Source organism: Varanus komodoensis, unplaced genomic scaffold (genome assembly GCF_004798865.1).
Source record: "Varanus komodoensis strain SLA01 unplaced genomic scaffold, ASM479886v1 scaffold13_3, whole genome shotgun sequence".
Lineage (NCBI taxonomy): Eukaryota > Metazoa > Chordata > Lepidosauria > Squamata > Varanidae > Varanus > Varanus komodoensis.
Window position 1 is genome coordinate 3,062,421 of NW_025335409.1, and position 16,169 is coordinate 3,078,589.

General features: G+C 45.8%; 1 protein-coding gene and 1 long non-coding RNA gene across 2 annotated transcripts in view; one reads left to right on the top strand and one right to left on the bottom strand.

Annotated features, from left to right (window-relative positions):
* LOC123020073 overlaps nt 1–16,169 on the bottom strand; it is a 177,607-nt gene that overhangs the window by 39,781 nt on the left and 121,657 nt on the right. The window contains exon 3 of the long non-coding RNA XR_006414021.1: nt 6,139–6,377. This is a non-coding gene — a long non-coding RNA (uncharacterized LOC123020073). The remainder of the gene's footprint in view (nt 1–6,138; nt 6,378–16,169) is intronic.
* On the top strand, nt 5,410–11,447 carry PIM3 (Pim-3 proto-oncogene, serine/threonine kinase). Its single transcript, XM_044423479.1, has 6 exons — nt 5,410–6,190; nt 6,804–6,913; nt 7,202–7,252; nt 7,760–8,123; nt 9,502–9,678; nt 9,798–11,447. Exons 1-6 carry the CDS (start codon nt 6,106–6,108, stop codon nt 9,980–9,982), a joined length of 972 nt encoding a protein of 323 aa, XP_044279414.1. The 5' UTR covers nt 5,410–6,105; the 3' UTR covers nt 9,983–11,447.

A 16,169-nucleotide genomic window follows, 5' to 3' on the forward strand; every position in this document is an offset into this window, starting at 1 on the left:
CAGAGCTATAGTCCCCCAGCACCATCTTCTGGAGTCAGCCAGCCAGGTAGGAGCGGAACCACTGCCAAGCAGAGCCTCCTACTCCTGGCCCGGCCAGCCTATCCAGGATACCATGGTCGATGGTATCAAAAGCCACTGAGAGGTCCAGGAGAACCAAATGGGACGCACTTTCCCTGTCCCTCTCCTTGCACAGGTCATCGTACAGGGTGAGCAAGACAGAGTCAGTGCCATAACCAGGTCTGAAACCGGACTGAAATGGGTCCAGATAATCCATTTCATCCAAGAGTGCCTGGAGTTGTCCCGCCACCACCCGCTCTAACACCTTGCTCAGAAACGGGATGTTGCCCACCGGTCTAAAATTGTCGGCCACCTCTGGGTCCAGGGATGCCTTCTTCGGGATAGGCCAGATCACCACCTCCTTCAAGGGGGTAGGGACCCAGCCCTCCCTCAGTGAGGCGATGACAATCTCCTGGACCTAGGGACCAATAAAGAAACCGTAACTGGCTTCTTTAAGTAGCCAAGAGGGGCAAGGGTCCAGGAGACAGGTGGTGGGACGTACCATTCCAAGCACCTTGTCCACATCATCAGGCTGCAATAACTGAAACTCATCCAATAATGATGGACCAGATGGCGCTCTGGACACCTCCTGTACTAGATTCAAATCAACTGTGGAGTCCAGATCATGGCAAATCTGAGTGACTTTTTCCCTAAAGTGCTGGGCAAAGTCGTCACAGTGGGCTGCCGAAGGTGCAACCACTTCCTTCTCCTGGCCAGGAGAATGTATTCTCCTGGCCAGAATGTAGCCTCGCACCACTCAGAATAGCTCCACCAAATGGCACTGTGAGGAAGCAATGGAAGCGGAAAGAACTGCCTCTTCGCCGCCCTCACCGCCACTGCATAGGCACGATAATGTGCATGTAAGTGTGTTCAGTCAGATTCGTCCCAAGATTTCCTCCACCTCCACTCTAGTCATCTCCCAGCCTGCTTCATCGCCCGCAGCTCAGGTGTATACCATGGTGCCAAGCGGGCTCTGCTAGGCAGGAGAGGACGCTTAGGAGCGATTGTGTCGATTGCCCTGGTCATCTCCCTATTCCACAAGTCGATCAGGACATCAGCAGGAGCGCCAGCTTTATCTGCCAGGTCCAAGACGATCTCTGTCAGCTCAGGCAGGGAGTCTGCTGGGCAGGAGGATGCATGGTACACCAGGCAGGCACAGGTTCAGCCTGTGCCTGGCTGGTAATCTGTCTAAGTCGCCCAACACCAGGTACAAACAGTCAAGACTTGGTCTCGAAGGGACAGGAAGCCTCGCAAGGGAAATATTGGCTCGGTGAACCAGACTGATTCTGGCGAAGACCTTTTTATTTAAGCGGCATTTTAACTGTTGTTATTGGATTTTATCTGGCGAGGGTGGCTTATTTTATATTGTATTTTTGTATTTTTATTCTAATGTTTATATTTTTTAATTTAATGATTATAATTATTTTAATTTATTGTTGTAAGCCGCCCCGAGGCTTCGGCGAATGGGGCGGCATAAAAATATTTTAATAAATAAATAATAAAATAATATAAATAAATAATAAATACATGCTTTGTTTATTTATAAAATTTGTATGCCGTCCATTACTTGCATCTCTGGGCGGCTTACAACATAAATCCATGATGAATGAACGATTTGATCCTATGGTGACATCATGCCCCCTTCTTTACTAAGAGATGCCAAGCTCGTGGTAAAGGTGTTATGATAACTGGGAGAGAGCTATTGGATCTGCTATCCTTTTTGGAGTTATACCACAAATTTGTGAAAGCGTACAAATGTTCAACAATCAAATAAGAAAAAGACCAGAACAAGGACATCATGTTGCATACCAATGATAGTTAACCAACAGCCTGGGTAGACATACTAGGCAGATATACCATATTAAGTGCAGTAGACACAGTATAAATGTATGCTTGCTATAGATGTAGTTTTCTCCGTCACTGTGTGACATTCCAGAGAAAGCTATTTTTCAGGTTATATCAGTGAAAAGTGAGTGAGACAGTTTCACTGAACATGAGTATTTGCCACCCACCCAGAAGATGTTTCCAAGCTAAAGTAAAATCTCTTCTTTCTCATTATCCACCTATCAGAAAATGCCTGCAAGGCAGAGATGGGTGAGTTACACAGAACCTTCTTAGGATCAACTTGTAAATTATCTGAGATCTTCCATGTGCAAAATGAAAAGATTTCCAATAACTTTTCCCAAGCCAACCCAAGGACTCAGAAATATTTTCCATCCCCCAAAACCCTTCTTGGCCAGTTCCCACCTTCCAAAACACACTTTCTCCTTCCTAATCACCATGAGCCTGATCATCTGTCACTCATCTGCTATACTGATGTATAAAACTGCAAACCATGGTAACTATGCATGACATCGTGAACCCATGATGTTCGCACCAAGCCCCTGTGTGAGACATAACTTACGTTTGCCCTCTTATTTGCCTGACAGGGTGCTGTGCCAAAAAAAGAGTGCAGGAAACTCTCCTCATTATATCCCCAAACTGATATGTACATGTATGCATGATTTGGGGTTGACAACTTGGCAACCTAAGAGAAGATTTACACTGAAGGAAATTCTAGTCAACCTAAGAGAAGATTTACACTGAAGGAAATTCTAGTCAACCTAAGAGAAGATTTACACTGAAGGAAATTCTAGTCAAACTCGAGAGTATCAGTGGTACAGTAAGGCATAGCAGGACCTTGCCACAAACTTCAACATATCCACTTACCTAGGTTCAACATGCAATGGGCATCACTTATGATCAGAAAGAGCAACTCCACATAAGCAGTTACAATGTTTGCAGCTTCTTAGCTTAGGGAAAAAATGAATAAAGAGGGGCATGAGAGCCAAAATTAAATGCAGCAGGGAAAAAGATGTTCCCCTCTTTTTCTCATAATACTAGAACCCAGGGCTTTCCAGTAAAGGTAAATGGGAGGAGATCTGAGACAGACCAAAGTATATCTTCACATATCACATAGCTAAAATGATGGAATTCATTTCCATATGGTGTAATGACAGCTGCCAAATTGGGAGGGTTTAAACAGGGATTAGAAAAATTCATGGAGAGGTAGGGCAACCAATGGTTATAAAGTCAGGATGGCTATGTATTATTTCCAGTATCAGAGGAACTGATGGTATGGCCCTCAAAACCATTTGCTAACGAACATGAATAGCAGAGTGCTATTGCACTCATGTCCTGCATATGAACTTCCCAGAGATATCTGGTTGTCCACTGGGGCAACAGAATACTGAACTACATAGACCTTAGATCTAATCCAGTACAGATCTTGCGATGGGAGTGCAGGCTTAAGCATTCTGGAAAGATGCACAAGTCCTTAATAAATACATGGACAATCCTGAAGCCTCCCTCCTCAATTCTTTGCAAGGAGCGATCCCTCCAAGTTGCTCTGATTTGGTCTGGGCAGTGCTCCAAGCACCTTGCAGAAGCATGCTGCAACATTCTTCTCCACAAGAGCAAGGTGCTTCTTATTTTTAAAGTGCTTTATAACAACAACAACAATAATGATAATCCAGAAAGGATAAACTGCTTTCCAAATGTGTGAGTCTTGGCAGCTCTAAATAACATGCAGCCATGCAGCTTTCCAGGATTTCTTATAAACTTGGCGCCCTCTGTGGAAATGGAGGGGAAGTGCACAAACTCAGCCCAGACGTCAATGAGACGCCTTTTAAGTAGAAGCAAGAATTCAAACGTGAGACACTGCGGCGCGTGCATGTTCCTGGCTATCTCTGAGACTCTTTGTGGGTGGGTGGCTGGGTGGATTTTCTTGGCCAGACAAAATATTCGGGTTTTTATGAAGGGCAGCTTTTTTTTCTCGCTTTGGTTTTGTTGTAGATCAATTTCGGGAAGAGGGAAAGCTCCGTCAATATAACTGCAGCTCTGATTTGCAGCGTCGAAAATGATTCTGGCAATATGAGAAACCCGGCTTTGAGCATTAAGGTTGTGATCGATGTACAAGGGCCTCTTTCGAGTCGCTCTCGCTTTCTGTCAAAGCGAGAGCCGCATCCTTCCTTCTCCGGCAAACTGGTGGTATGCAACCTCGGACAGCCGGCTGAGTTTCAAGCAACTGTAGCGATGGTACATGCTACAAGTCAAAATAAGGTGTGGTGGTGGGAAGCGGGGGGGGGGGGGGAGAGATCCTCTATCATAATGAAAAAAAGCCACTGGTCAACTTAACGAGAGGAAGGTCCACTGCTGGGGAAAAGTCCTTCCCACGATGCCGCAAAACGTTTCATTCCTGCAAACATTTTTTAAAAAATGCATACAGGTTTCACTCGCTGGCGAGTGCATGGGTGTTCCCAGCAGTATCGCAATCCTGATGAACCCTTGATGGCTTGGGTGGAGGGAGACAGTGAGCCTGTATCCCCGTGTAAAGTTTCCTTCCTCTGGCGTGATTTTGATATGCCCCTAAAGACCGCGCGAGTCTGTGTCGGTGAGGTATTATTCCGGGAAAGAGCGGGCGGACGGTGGGGGTGAGGATGGAGTGAACGACTGCAGCAAAGCTTGCAATCCGTGGAAGGAAGGAAGCTTCCTAAATGGCGCGGTTTGGGGTGGGAGGGAGTGGAGTGTGAGTGCGTGCGCGTGTGTCCTTGCGGGGAGGGGGGGGGAAGTTAGAAATTTCAAACTACTACAGAGGAGAAAGAAAAGCCCCTCCCCGTGCGCATTTCCCAATATGGTGATCATGGCGGCGGCTGGCTGGCTGGCGGGCTGTGTCTCCCACCCGCTCGCCCCCCGCCTCAGACGCAGTGTCTCAACTCCGCGGAGAGTGACCTTCCTTCTTCCCTCCATGCCGCCAGGATAGCGGAGAACGGCGCGCCTAGGAATTCCCGCCCTGCGCTCGTAAGCCCCGCTCCACGGAGGCATAGACGAATCCACCTTCTCCTGACTGGCTGGAGCCGGGCGTTCGTTTTGAAAAGCCGCCCCTCTCATTGGGCGCCGAGCCCAAACGCATACAAATGAGAGCACCTCCTCTTCTCCCGCCCCGTGTGTAAGGGGGTGATGAGATTTTTTCAGACAGTAACTTTGCGCGTCTCTTACTATAAGCAAATAGTTCCAAGCGCGCTCCCCCCCCCCCCCCCCGCACACACATGCAGATCCCATCCCTTGTATTTACTGGAAGGCGGCGCGGTTCCGCAGTCGCGCCTTTGAGCTAGCACGCGAGAGCGCGCGCCGCGTCCTGCCCGGCCCTATTCCGGGCGGCAGGAGGGAGGCGAGCGCGCCAGAGGAAGCAAAGGGACGTGTCCTCACACAGCCACCTCTTCCCCCGCGGAGGGATATCCTTGTGTGTGTTGTGCTCTTTCCCTTTTTTTTTTACCTTCCCCCACCAAAATATTGAGAGTTAAGAGGCAGCTCCTCGGTGCTGTCGAGCTCAGAAGAGAGAGGGAGCAAGAGGACTAGTCGAAGGCTGGGCTGCGCTGCTGCTGCTGCTGCCGCCGCCGCCGCCGCCGCTCCCGCTGCTCCTCCTCTGAGGCTCCCGCCTCACTGCGGCGCTAGCCTGAATCCAGAGTCTCCCGGCAGTTTCCAAGAGAGGAGTGGATTTTATACATTCGTCGCAAGGTTTCAGCATTCTCCTCCTTTACTCTTCTTATCCTTGCTGGGGCGGCTTCCTTTCCAGTACAAGAGAAAAATACACAGAGCCTCAGAAAGCGCCGCGAATTTCGTCGTCCCATCGCCTTTTTCGATTTCAGACTTGCATGTGGTATATTTTTCTTTTCAAGGACATAATCGAATTTCCATCTGGATTTTGCCTTTGGCTGCTTTTTTCCCGGAAGTCAGTGTCTACTTTTGAAAAAAGGGGGTGGAAGTAAAAATCACCGTCAGCCCATTGCTCAACTCCGGGGCGAGAGGATCCAGAGGGACAGCTGCTTCCCAGCCTCGGGAAGGAGCCTGCGCCCCGGCGGCTCTCGCCGATTGCGCCCATCCGCGGTGTTTTGTTTCGTGCGTTTTTGCTTTAATTGAAAAGGACTTGGCAATCGTATCGATCACAGGAATTTTTTTTGCTCCCATCTCCTCCCCGCTCCCCCCACACACCTCTTGTGGCTTTGGAAGATGTTACTCTCCAAGTTTGGCTCGCTTGCTCACCTTTGCAACCCGACCAGCATGGACCACTTGCCGGTGAAGATCCTGCAGCCAGGTACCGAAACAATGAAGGGCATCCCCCTCCTCGGTGGTGGTGCTGGTGATCTTGCGTGTCGTGTGGTCTGGTGTGATGCGTGTGAAATGCGTGACGAGGAGAGGCGTTTTCTGTCTTGCGTACTGCGTGGCAGCCGAGGCAGCTTTCCTGACCAAGATCTCGGGAGCAGGGATGATTCTGTTTCTCCCTTAAAAAAAAAAAAATAAAATAAAAATACCGCGATCTTGTAAAAAGCCAGGATTTGACAGTTTGTGTATGAGTGCGTGTACTTGCCCGTGTGTGCGCGCGATTCCTATTAAGGTAATACGACATGGGGAATGGTGTGGCGTTTCCAGTATTTGGCCCAAGGATGCGAAGGAAAGGGACTTTTGCACATCAAATGCATCCGTTCATTTTCCCTCCCCGCATGAATGGGCTGAACTTGGGAAGAGGGGCGGTGTGTATGTCTACTTCTGATATTTGGGAGAGATAAGGTAACCCCAATAATTATTCGTTTCTCCCTGGCTGGGCTGAGATTGCTTCCTGCCGACCAAGCATTCCGTCAATAGATCGCTTCCAACATCTCTCTTCTTTCTTCCCCCCACTCCTCCTCCCCGTTTCTTTCCATCTCTAGTGAAAGTGGAGAAGGAGCCGTTCGATAAAATCTATCAAGTAGGCTCTGTGCTAGGCAGCGGGGGATTTGGCACGGTCTATGCCGGGAACAGGATCGCAGATGGCTTGCCGGTAAGAGGAGGCTCTAGAGCTAACCACCCCTTCCTTCTCTGCCCCCGACCACGAGGCTTTGTTGCTTCTCGTCCCGCTTCCACCACCCCAAATGTGTGGCTTGGTACTTTCACAACCGGAACCCTTTCCAGCGGCTGGAAATGCCTGCTGTGCTACTCTGGAGCGAAGCAGAGGGGACAAACCCACTCTGCCAAGCAACAGGCAAATTCCCTCCCTGGCATCCCAGCCCACCCTCCGTTTCCCAGCTCTTCCATCCTGACGTCTCCTCTTCTTTCTGCTTGTTTCCAGGTTGCCGTGAAGCATGTGGTGAAGGAGAGAGTGACAGAGTGGGGCACAATTGTAAGTATCTAATAGCAGGTAGCACACACTCTTGGTTGTCTTTTGGATGTTTTCCCCTGCTAGGCATTCCCTGATGCTTTCCTCTGCCTGCGCTAATAATGGAGGGCCATCCATTGTTTGTGTGGGTTCCCCTTCCCCGCCCTCCATGCTGCTGCTGCCTCTCCAGCCTCTGTTATTGTTTACGTTTGGGGGGAATTTGGCGGGGTTTCTTCTCCTCCTCCTCTTCCCCCTCTGCCCTCCCCTTTTGACTGCGGCAGCAACAGAGACACCCAGCGGAGTGCCTGTGGACTTCCCTTTCGCTCCAGCCTGCCAGCCGCCCCCTGCATTGCTGCTGGAGTTTCTGTTTGCAGGAAGATGTGATTTGTTTTCAAGTGGCCAAGAAAGGGGATTTTCCCTTCTCCTTCCCCTCCCTTTCCACTTGGTATTCCAAAAGCTTCATCATGTCCTCTTTTGCTTTCTCTCTCTCTCTCCCCACCTCTCCCGATTCTTCCCCATCCCTCCTTTTAGGGAGGAGTAATGGTGCCCTTGGAAATAGTCCTGCTGAAGAAAGTAGGTTCAGGCTTCCGAGGCGTGATCAAGCTTCTGGACTGGTATGAGAGGCCTGACGGCTACTTGATTATCATGGAAAGGCCAGACCTGGTGAAAGACCTCTTTGACTTCATCACCGAGAAGGGAGCCCTGGATGAAGAGACAGCCCGGAGCTTTTTCCGACAAGTCCTGGAGGCAGTGCGCCATTGCTACAACTGCGGTGTGGTGCACAGAGACATCAAAGATGAGAATCTCCTGGTAGATCTCAGGACAGGAGAACTGAAGCTGATAGATTTTGGGTCTGGAGCCATCCTCAAGGATACAGTATACACCGATTTTGATGGTATGTGCCCCTCCCATCTGCAGTGGGTGTACATGGGCGGTGTGTGTGTGTGGATGGATGGGTGGGTGGCTGGGCGGCAGAAAGCACTTACCCATGAAAGTGTTTCACTGACGCATCCCCCTCTGCCTTAGTCACTTTCATACCACCTACTACTAAGAAAAGATTTCGGTGGTAGCAGCCAATAACAGATCTGCTGGTAATGAAATCCTTCGCACTGGAGGCAGCTTGCAGGCGGGGGGGGGAGTGGGTGGGTGCGTCAGGTTGCGTAGGATAGAAGCGATTCCAGGCAGTGACGCAGCACTTTATATTTTCCCTGCCTTCGGAGAAAAAAGGCATTTTCCTAGAGGGCGATGTGTTTACAGTTGACTCAAGGTTTACCAGTGCCAGTATTCCCATCTGTGCTTCTCTGTGTGTTGTTTTTATGTATTCCGGGCCTACGCTACCCATTTCCTTTTCACAAGTCTCCTTTTCCCCTTAGAAGATGTTTTAGAAGTCCCGCATTGCAGATTGCAGGGAATTGCAGGGAAATATGCCAGTCCTGTCAATAATGATCTTTATGCTTGATTTTTAAATTCCAAGTTAAAACTCCCAAATTCCTTTTCTGTAATGGAAATCATATGCATGGAGAAGAGGCTTTTCCTCCTCTCAAGGTGAATGTGATAGATATAAAGGAGTCACTCTTTTTCCTCCCCCTCCCCTCCCCTAGTCAGCTGCAGCATTTAACATCTGTTTGTTGTGAAACCAGAGCCTCGTGGCCATGTGACCTTCAGCATCACAAATTCCAGCTTTTATTTGGTATCCAAGTAACAGCTCAGTGCAGAGGGAGGGCAGTTGCTAACCGCCTCTTATGCGTGAGGCAGATTTCAGTGCTCACTCGCACGCTCTCCCTCTCTCTCTTAATTACCTTGAATTTCTTTTTCTTTCTTTTTTATTAAAAAGGGAGTGGTATGTTTTCACACACTTTTGGACCTGACTCTTGGCTAATAAGGCATATATAGTAACTAAGGCCTGTGTTTCACCTTGTCGGTTTTCCCCCCTTTCTCCGCTTTCTCCTTTTGTCCTTTTGTGTCTATTTTTGGTGCTGTGCTGCAGACACCACGTGCTAAGGGGAAAGGGAGCTCTGTGTTAGTAAACAATCAGCTGATGGGAAGCGATGCAATCCACTGCAACAAACCAGCACAACCTTAAGTCCAAGATTAAAACATGATTTAAATGTGGGGATTATTCAAGCTCCAGAGTTTTCTTACATATGTGTTTGTGAGAGATACGGATTCCTCTCTGCTGCCCCTGGAGCTTTGAAAAACAAACATGCTACCACTGCCTTAATTAAGAACTTTTCTCGGCTAACTTAATGGGGTTCCGTGGCCTTCCATTACAGGGACACGTGTATACAGTCCTCCAGAATGGATTCGCTACCACAGATACCATGGAAGATCTGCAACGGTGTGGTCACTGGGTGTCCTGCTGTATGACATGGTCTGCGGAGACATTCCTTTTGAGCAAGACGAAGAGATCTTGAGAGGACGGTTATACTTTCGAAGAAGAATTTCACCTGGTAAGCTTGGCTTCCCAAACTACACAGCAACTGCATTCAGCCACACTTCCCATTTTTAATGGGTTTTGAATCTTCTCTCTCCTCCCATTTCTTTAATTGGTCTTCTTCATGTATTTCAGAATGCCAACAACTGATCAAATGGTGCCTTTCACTGAGGCCTTCAGATAGACCAACACTTGAGCAAATTTTCGACCACCCATGGATGCACAAGTCAGAAGTTGTGAAGTCAGAAGACTGTGATATAAGGCTACGGACCATTGACACGGATGTGTCTAGCACAAGCTCAAGCAATGAGAGCCTGTGAAATACTGAGGAACTTGCAAAGGGAGGGGAGCTACAAGCAGGAAAAAAAAGACCTGACTGCTGCTGCTGCCAATATGTAGGAGGGGCTAGAAAAAATGCATTCATTATTCTGTAGTTTGAATCTTTGTCTGAGGGAATTGATTTTTATTTCCCCACCCCCTTTTTGCTGGTTTCTGCTTTGGAATGAGAGATTTCCTTTGGAAACGCTGATGTTTGGAAGTTTGCAGGCCAGTACTTAGTCAAAAGACTGACCTTTTTATTAAGAAAAGCAGTGACCTCTTTAAATAACATGGTAAACCTTTTTGCTCTCATAGAGCCTGGACTAGATTTTATTTGCTTTTTGAGTGCCTTTTTGAAAGCTGCTTCAGTGGGACTTTCGTTTTTGAGCTGTGTATGTCCAAAGAAGATCCAGCACATTATAGGACTTTGCTCCCCTTACCTACTACAAATGCTGGCAGGGAAGCAACTCCTATGATGCATTGGAGAACATGTTCAGTGATTGAATGAAGTAGTCCCATCCACTGGTGATGGAATACTTGAACACAAACATTTCACTCCTTCCTAGCTCTTTTCCAGCCCTCCTCCCCCAAGACAACCTCTGCTGCTCCACAATATATTTCCAATAGACTGCACAGGTTATCAGCTGTTTTATCAGGAACACTCACTCATATTTCATTTCATCATCTCTACCACTGGGCACAAAAAAGGCCCTTTCTCAACTCCCCCAACCTGCAAGTCTTAAAAGTATGTATGGGCATGTTAAATGCACAATCAATGCAATATTCAAGGACTTTGTGTGTGTTTTTTTCCATACCTGTATAATGTGTTTTATGTAAATTTTGGTTTCTCCCCCCCCCCATGTATTATGCAGTTTTATTTATTGTCTGGAATTTAGAAGACCTCTCACAGTCTCATCTGTGGCTATTTATTTTAGCTAATTTATTTGTTTAGAATTATTCAGCACTGTGCTCTTTCTCTCTCTCCATCCCCCGTCATGGGAATTCTTATGGTTAGTCCACAACTTGTTCTTGCATTCCTCTTTTTCCTCTTTTTTTTTTTTTTTGGTTTAAAGAAAAAAAATTAAAGTCTGACCATACCTTTTTTATTTTTGGTTGGAAGATGGAAAATTGTTGTACAAAGTCTAATTTAAGGGAACTAGAATGACTTTAAAAGTTAGTCAGTATGCCTTTTTTGTCTGGTATTATTTACATACCAGAACTGTAAAGTAATGCTGTTTGGAAGGGTTTTAAATTATTGACATTGTACAGTCTTTGTGCATTGGCTCTGGAAGGAAGAGTGGCAGAGTCATAAACTTTAATTTATTTTAATAGCTGTGTGTTCTGTGATCTGGTTGCATTTATGCAGCTTTGATTTGGATTTTTTTTCTCTTCTGTTTAACAGTGTGAAATGTATGGAGATCATATTTTTTTATACAGGTATTTCAATTAAACTTTTTTGTAGATAAACGTGTGATATCTTCCTTTGAACTTCGTTATAGTCAGATAAATAGTGCAGCACAAACCTGAACATGTCTACCCAAAGGTAAGTCCCATGGAGCTGAATGCAGCTTACGTGGGAAAACTGATGGAGGATCGCAGTCCTAATTAAATTTTTAAATATGCGCTTGTCATAAGCTACGGTCTGATAGGGATTTGATAGGCATAGCCCAGCCTACAATGGCCCCACTAACCAGTATAATTCTAGTGCTAATGCTCTGTGGCTACATTGGTTTACCAGGAAAAAGTTTAGTTTCGTCTTCCATCCTGTCCTCACATGACTACTAAGCCTGCTCCACTAGCGTATGACTTCGAGCAATTGAATGAAGCTGTCCTAGATCCTTGCTATTGCAATAGTTCTCTTGTCCAGAGAAGTACATATGTATCTCTTGGACTGCGTTTACCAACATATCAATATTTCCCCAGTGCAGCAACTTGCCAGCTTTTACACCCTTGTATGAAAGTCACTTTAAGCAACTAAGTTTCTCTGCTCTACATGCATGCCCCAATTCCACTAGAAATTGGAGAAAACTTGGTGGTCAAGAACCCACTTAGAGAAAGCAAAAGCAAGGTCTTCAAGCTCCCCTTTTACACAGTAATAGGGTACATCTATTAGCATATATATATATATATATATATATATATATATATATTGCAAAGAGACTTGCTTTGGGTACTGTAGAGTAGCCTTGCACAATCTACTGCCCTCTGGTTACAGATCTTAATCATTTCCAGTCCATGTGCCCAATTCTTGGGCCAGTCTGGGGCTACTCTGAAGGGCCAACATACACATAGAATTGTTCCTGGACACTACCGCTTCACATTTTACATGCTTAGTCATATATAAATGCACAAAACACCTCACATTTAAAATCAGAATAGTAAGGCAGGCTTTAAAATTAGGTAGATGTGTGTGCATGCATGAAAGAAAGAACTATGATAAAAATAGCGGATGGAAGAAATGCCTTCCATCTGTCAGTTAAAGTTAGAAGTTATCAAAACCATGTTAATGATGTTCGTAGGGATAGGTACATGGTAGATTTTTCAAGATAAGTACACTTTCCCTCCAAGTAGTTTCATTGTGCAACTTGTTCCCCCCATCTTATTCTATTAAGCGGAAAGCCAACATGTGCATCAGCCTTTTCTAGGTCAGTGTTAAATTACATGACAGAGAGCTACACACACACAAACACACACTCCTCCAGGTGAAGACTATGAAGGCAGAATTTCTCTAGGATTCTAAACTTCAGTGCATCTTCAGAAAGCAGTCTTTCCCCAACCTCAATCCTATCCTAGCTGTTGGGAATATGGTCACACATGGCATCCATCACCTGCTGCTCATTGAATTTGCCAGCTTTCCCCAACCTGGTACCCTCCATATGTTTTGGACTGCAATTCCAATCATCCCAAGTTATGCGCCATGCTGGCTGGGGCTGTAGCACCAGTGCATACGGACCAGCTAGGAGAAGTTGGAATACAGAGTTGCAAAGATATAGTTCTATAAGAGCTTGGCATTCCATTTTTGCATCCCTTGAACCCTTGCACAGCAAACACCACCATCCTGGCCTACCTATACATTGACCAAAAGGGCAACAGTCCTTCAGTCCATCCAAGAATGGGAGGGAGGAAAAGGGCACATTTAGCAAAGGGCCAATCACTCTTCACGTCAACCCTGCAAAGCTTTCATTAAAATGTCACTTAAATGGAACGAGATAAACATTTATCTCAAATAAGAAACATATTTCCTACCATCCTCATTCAATGTCTTTTGGCTTGTCCCTCATCCTGTCCCCCCGGCTTGTTCTGAAAATCTTAGTTTAACAGCTGAATGGTTCACTTTTAGCACCTTCAACATATAGAACACCCACTTCAGTCCAAAGTATGGAAAAACACACACAATCAAATGCTCCACAATTGTGAATGGGAAAGTTATCCTCACACGCTCTTTCCTTTCCACTCTTTACTCTTATCGTGTAATGAAAATGAGGGTATCTTTCCTGCAACGAATGATCTCCAAAGCCTTGCCTCACATTTTGCTTCACCCTCTCTGCCCCAGACTCAGCCCCTTCTTTAAGCCAAATGATGCAGCAGGAGAAGTGATGGAGAGGCCCCTCCAGGGCCTCTTTGTAGCAGGAAGTGTTCATTCATGCACAACCCTAAAGGGGACACATGCACACAATTGCAGCTGCTTCCCAATGGTAGTTTAGCGACCTCTGTTGGCACAAGTGAAGTGCGGTGTCTTAAACAAGGGCAGTGGCTGGAATGCATTACAGGCCCTGTCAACAGGTGTCTTTAAGAATGGAAAAACGGAACAGATGAAATGTTCCACCAGTCAGGAAAGGATTCCGTTATAAATAAATTAGAGGCAACAGCACTGTGTTTCGCTCTGTTTTCCTTTTTACTTCTAGAATCTTGTAGGGCAGCATCAATTGAGCAATTGTATTTTGGCCCCGAGTTGCACAGAAAGCCATGCACAACCGCTGGCCTTGTCACAGACACTGCAGCACCGGGGGGCCAGCAGAAAACGGTTAGAGGTGGATACTCCTGTTCAGGGTGCCAACCAGACAGAATGGAATAGTCTAGGATATCCCATTCTAGCCTTCCTGAATACAATGCATGGCTGGCTGGCTGGGGGGTGTTGGGAATTGTAGCTGTAGGGTCCTCTTCTCCCCTCCCCTCCCCTTCCCTTGCTCGTTCTTCCCATTCTAGTATTCATTCATTCATTCATTCATTGTTCCCAACAAGTATTCTGTTGCCACTAAGCATCAAGCTACTTCACTACTATTATTTGATTGTTTGATTGATTGACTGATTGTATTTCTATGCTGCCCACTAGCCAAAGCTCTCTAGATAGTTTACAACAGCTGATTAAAAAACTATACAAAATAACAATAAAAACACGATAAGAATACAATGCAAAATTTAAAAGCCACATTTAAAAAGCTGCAACAGCATATACAAATTAAATGACAAGACTTGTTAAACAGCTGACCCAATATAATGTAACTTCCTGACAGTTAGGATCCCAAGGGTATGGAATGGGCTTCCATGAGAGGTCGTTGAGGCCTCATCGGTGAGGGTGTCCAAGGATAGGCTGGACATGCACATGGTGGGCATGTCGTGAGCGGAGCCAGCTGGAGCCAGCGATCAGACTAGATGGCCCAGGAGGCCCCTTCTGACTCACTCTGTTCCTATGTTTCTATAATGCCCCAATATACAACTAATTATGTGCCATGGCCTATAGAATCAGTCTTGACCTAATACTGAAGCAATATTAAAGTTGGTGCCAGGTGGACCACAGTGGGAAGCATATTCTGTAATTGGAGGGCTGTAAGTGAGAGGGTCCTTCTCTTTGTTGCCACTAACTGAGCCTACTTGGAATTAACAATCAGAGGGTTGAGTGTTGTGTCCATTAGTGTTGTTGGGAGAGGAGTTCCATCAGGTATGGTGATCCCAAGACACGCAGGGCTTTATGGGTTAAAGGCAGCATCTTATATTGGCCTCAGAAACATATAAGCAAATTTAAGTGGGCCAGAGATGCTGTTATATGCTCAGACGTTATTTTATTTTATTTGTTTGCTACGTTTATCTCCCACATTTTCTTCAGACAAGATGGAGGCAATGCATGTGTTCCCATCTTCACAATAGTTCAGGCTGCGAGTCATTGACTGGTCCAGTAAGCTTCATGGCCGATGAGACTTGAATCCAAGTTTCCCCAAGTCCCAGGCCACCTTTTGAATGCTATGACACACTGTACTTCTGCAAATCTTGGGGTTTTCTTGTATGTAGAAGTGCCAGCGGTGCTCAGAGAAATGAGGGCATCATTACTGTATATGATATATCTATAAATCTATGCATTTGACCTAAAAGCTGTGTGGAATAATTGACATTAAGCACATTCTAAGTTCATCTGAATTCAGTCAGGCTTTAGAAATGTGGACACATTTAACACTATGGCTTAAATTTAATGGGATACAAATACATACATCTGTAACTGAACTGTTCACATTATTACTATCAGGTCAGTAATGAGATTATCACCAGCAGAAAAAGAAAGATTTCATGCCCCTTGAAGGCAACCCAACTTTTCTAAAAATTGTAAGTATAATCTAATTGGTTTATATTTCTTATCAGGATTCAGGACCAGGGAAATGAGGTGCTTCTGTAATTTTTGTAGCTGTATGTAGAATTTAGGATGAGTCTGAAAATATCTGTATTTTGAAACACTGCTATTAAAGGTACAGCAGCAGCACCCTCTTTTGCATCTTATTAACCCATTCAGAAATAGGGAAGAATGTACACACACACACACACACACACACACACACTCCTGCTTTTCATTTCCTTATCTTTTCAGATCAGTCATATCACTTTTAAATGTATATATCTGTTGTGTCTTTTTTTCTCCACCAAAGTACATATGTAGTGTGTGCTAAATTTGTGATACTGCTCTTAAGGAAGGAACCGTGGTTTCAGCCAGCTGGTGGACTGAGGTGCTGCAAGAGGAAGTGTCATATTGGCTTTGACACAAGAGTAGCAGCTCTGCGAAGGAGATAAGCCTGATCAGCTTGCGGTCACTTTCTAATCTCCTTGGCTGCCACTGTCCATAAGGCTTCTCTTGCTCTGATTTGCTCAGTGAACTGGGGAATTCCTTCTCCAGTAAGGAAAAATTAGTTGAAAACTTACCCATAT

Bases quoted from the DNA above. Each gene is read 5' to 3' on its own strand.
- PIM3 (XM_044423479.1), top strand. From the start codon at position 6,106: ATGTTACTCTCCAAGTTTGGCTCGCTTGCTCACCTTTGCAACCCGACC. The intron at 8,124-9,501 runs GTATGTGCCCCT...CTTCCATTACAG, and splicing joins AGTATACACCGATTTTGATG to GGACACGTGTATACAGTCCT. The intron at 9,679-9,797 runs GTAAGCTTGGCT...CATGTATTTCAG, and splicing joins TCGAAGAAGAATTTCACCTG to AATGCCAACAACTGATCAAA.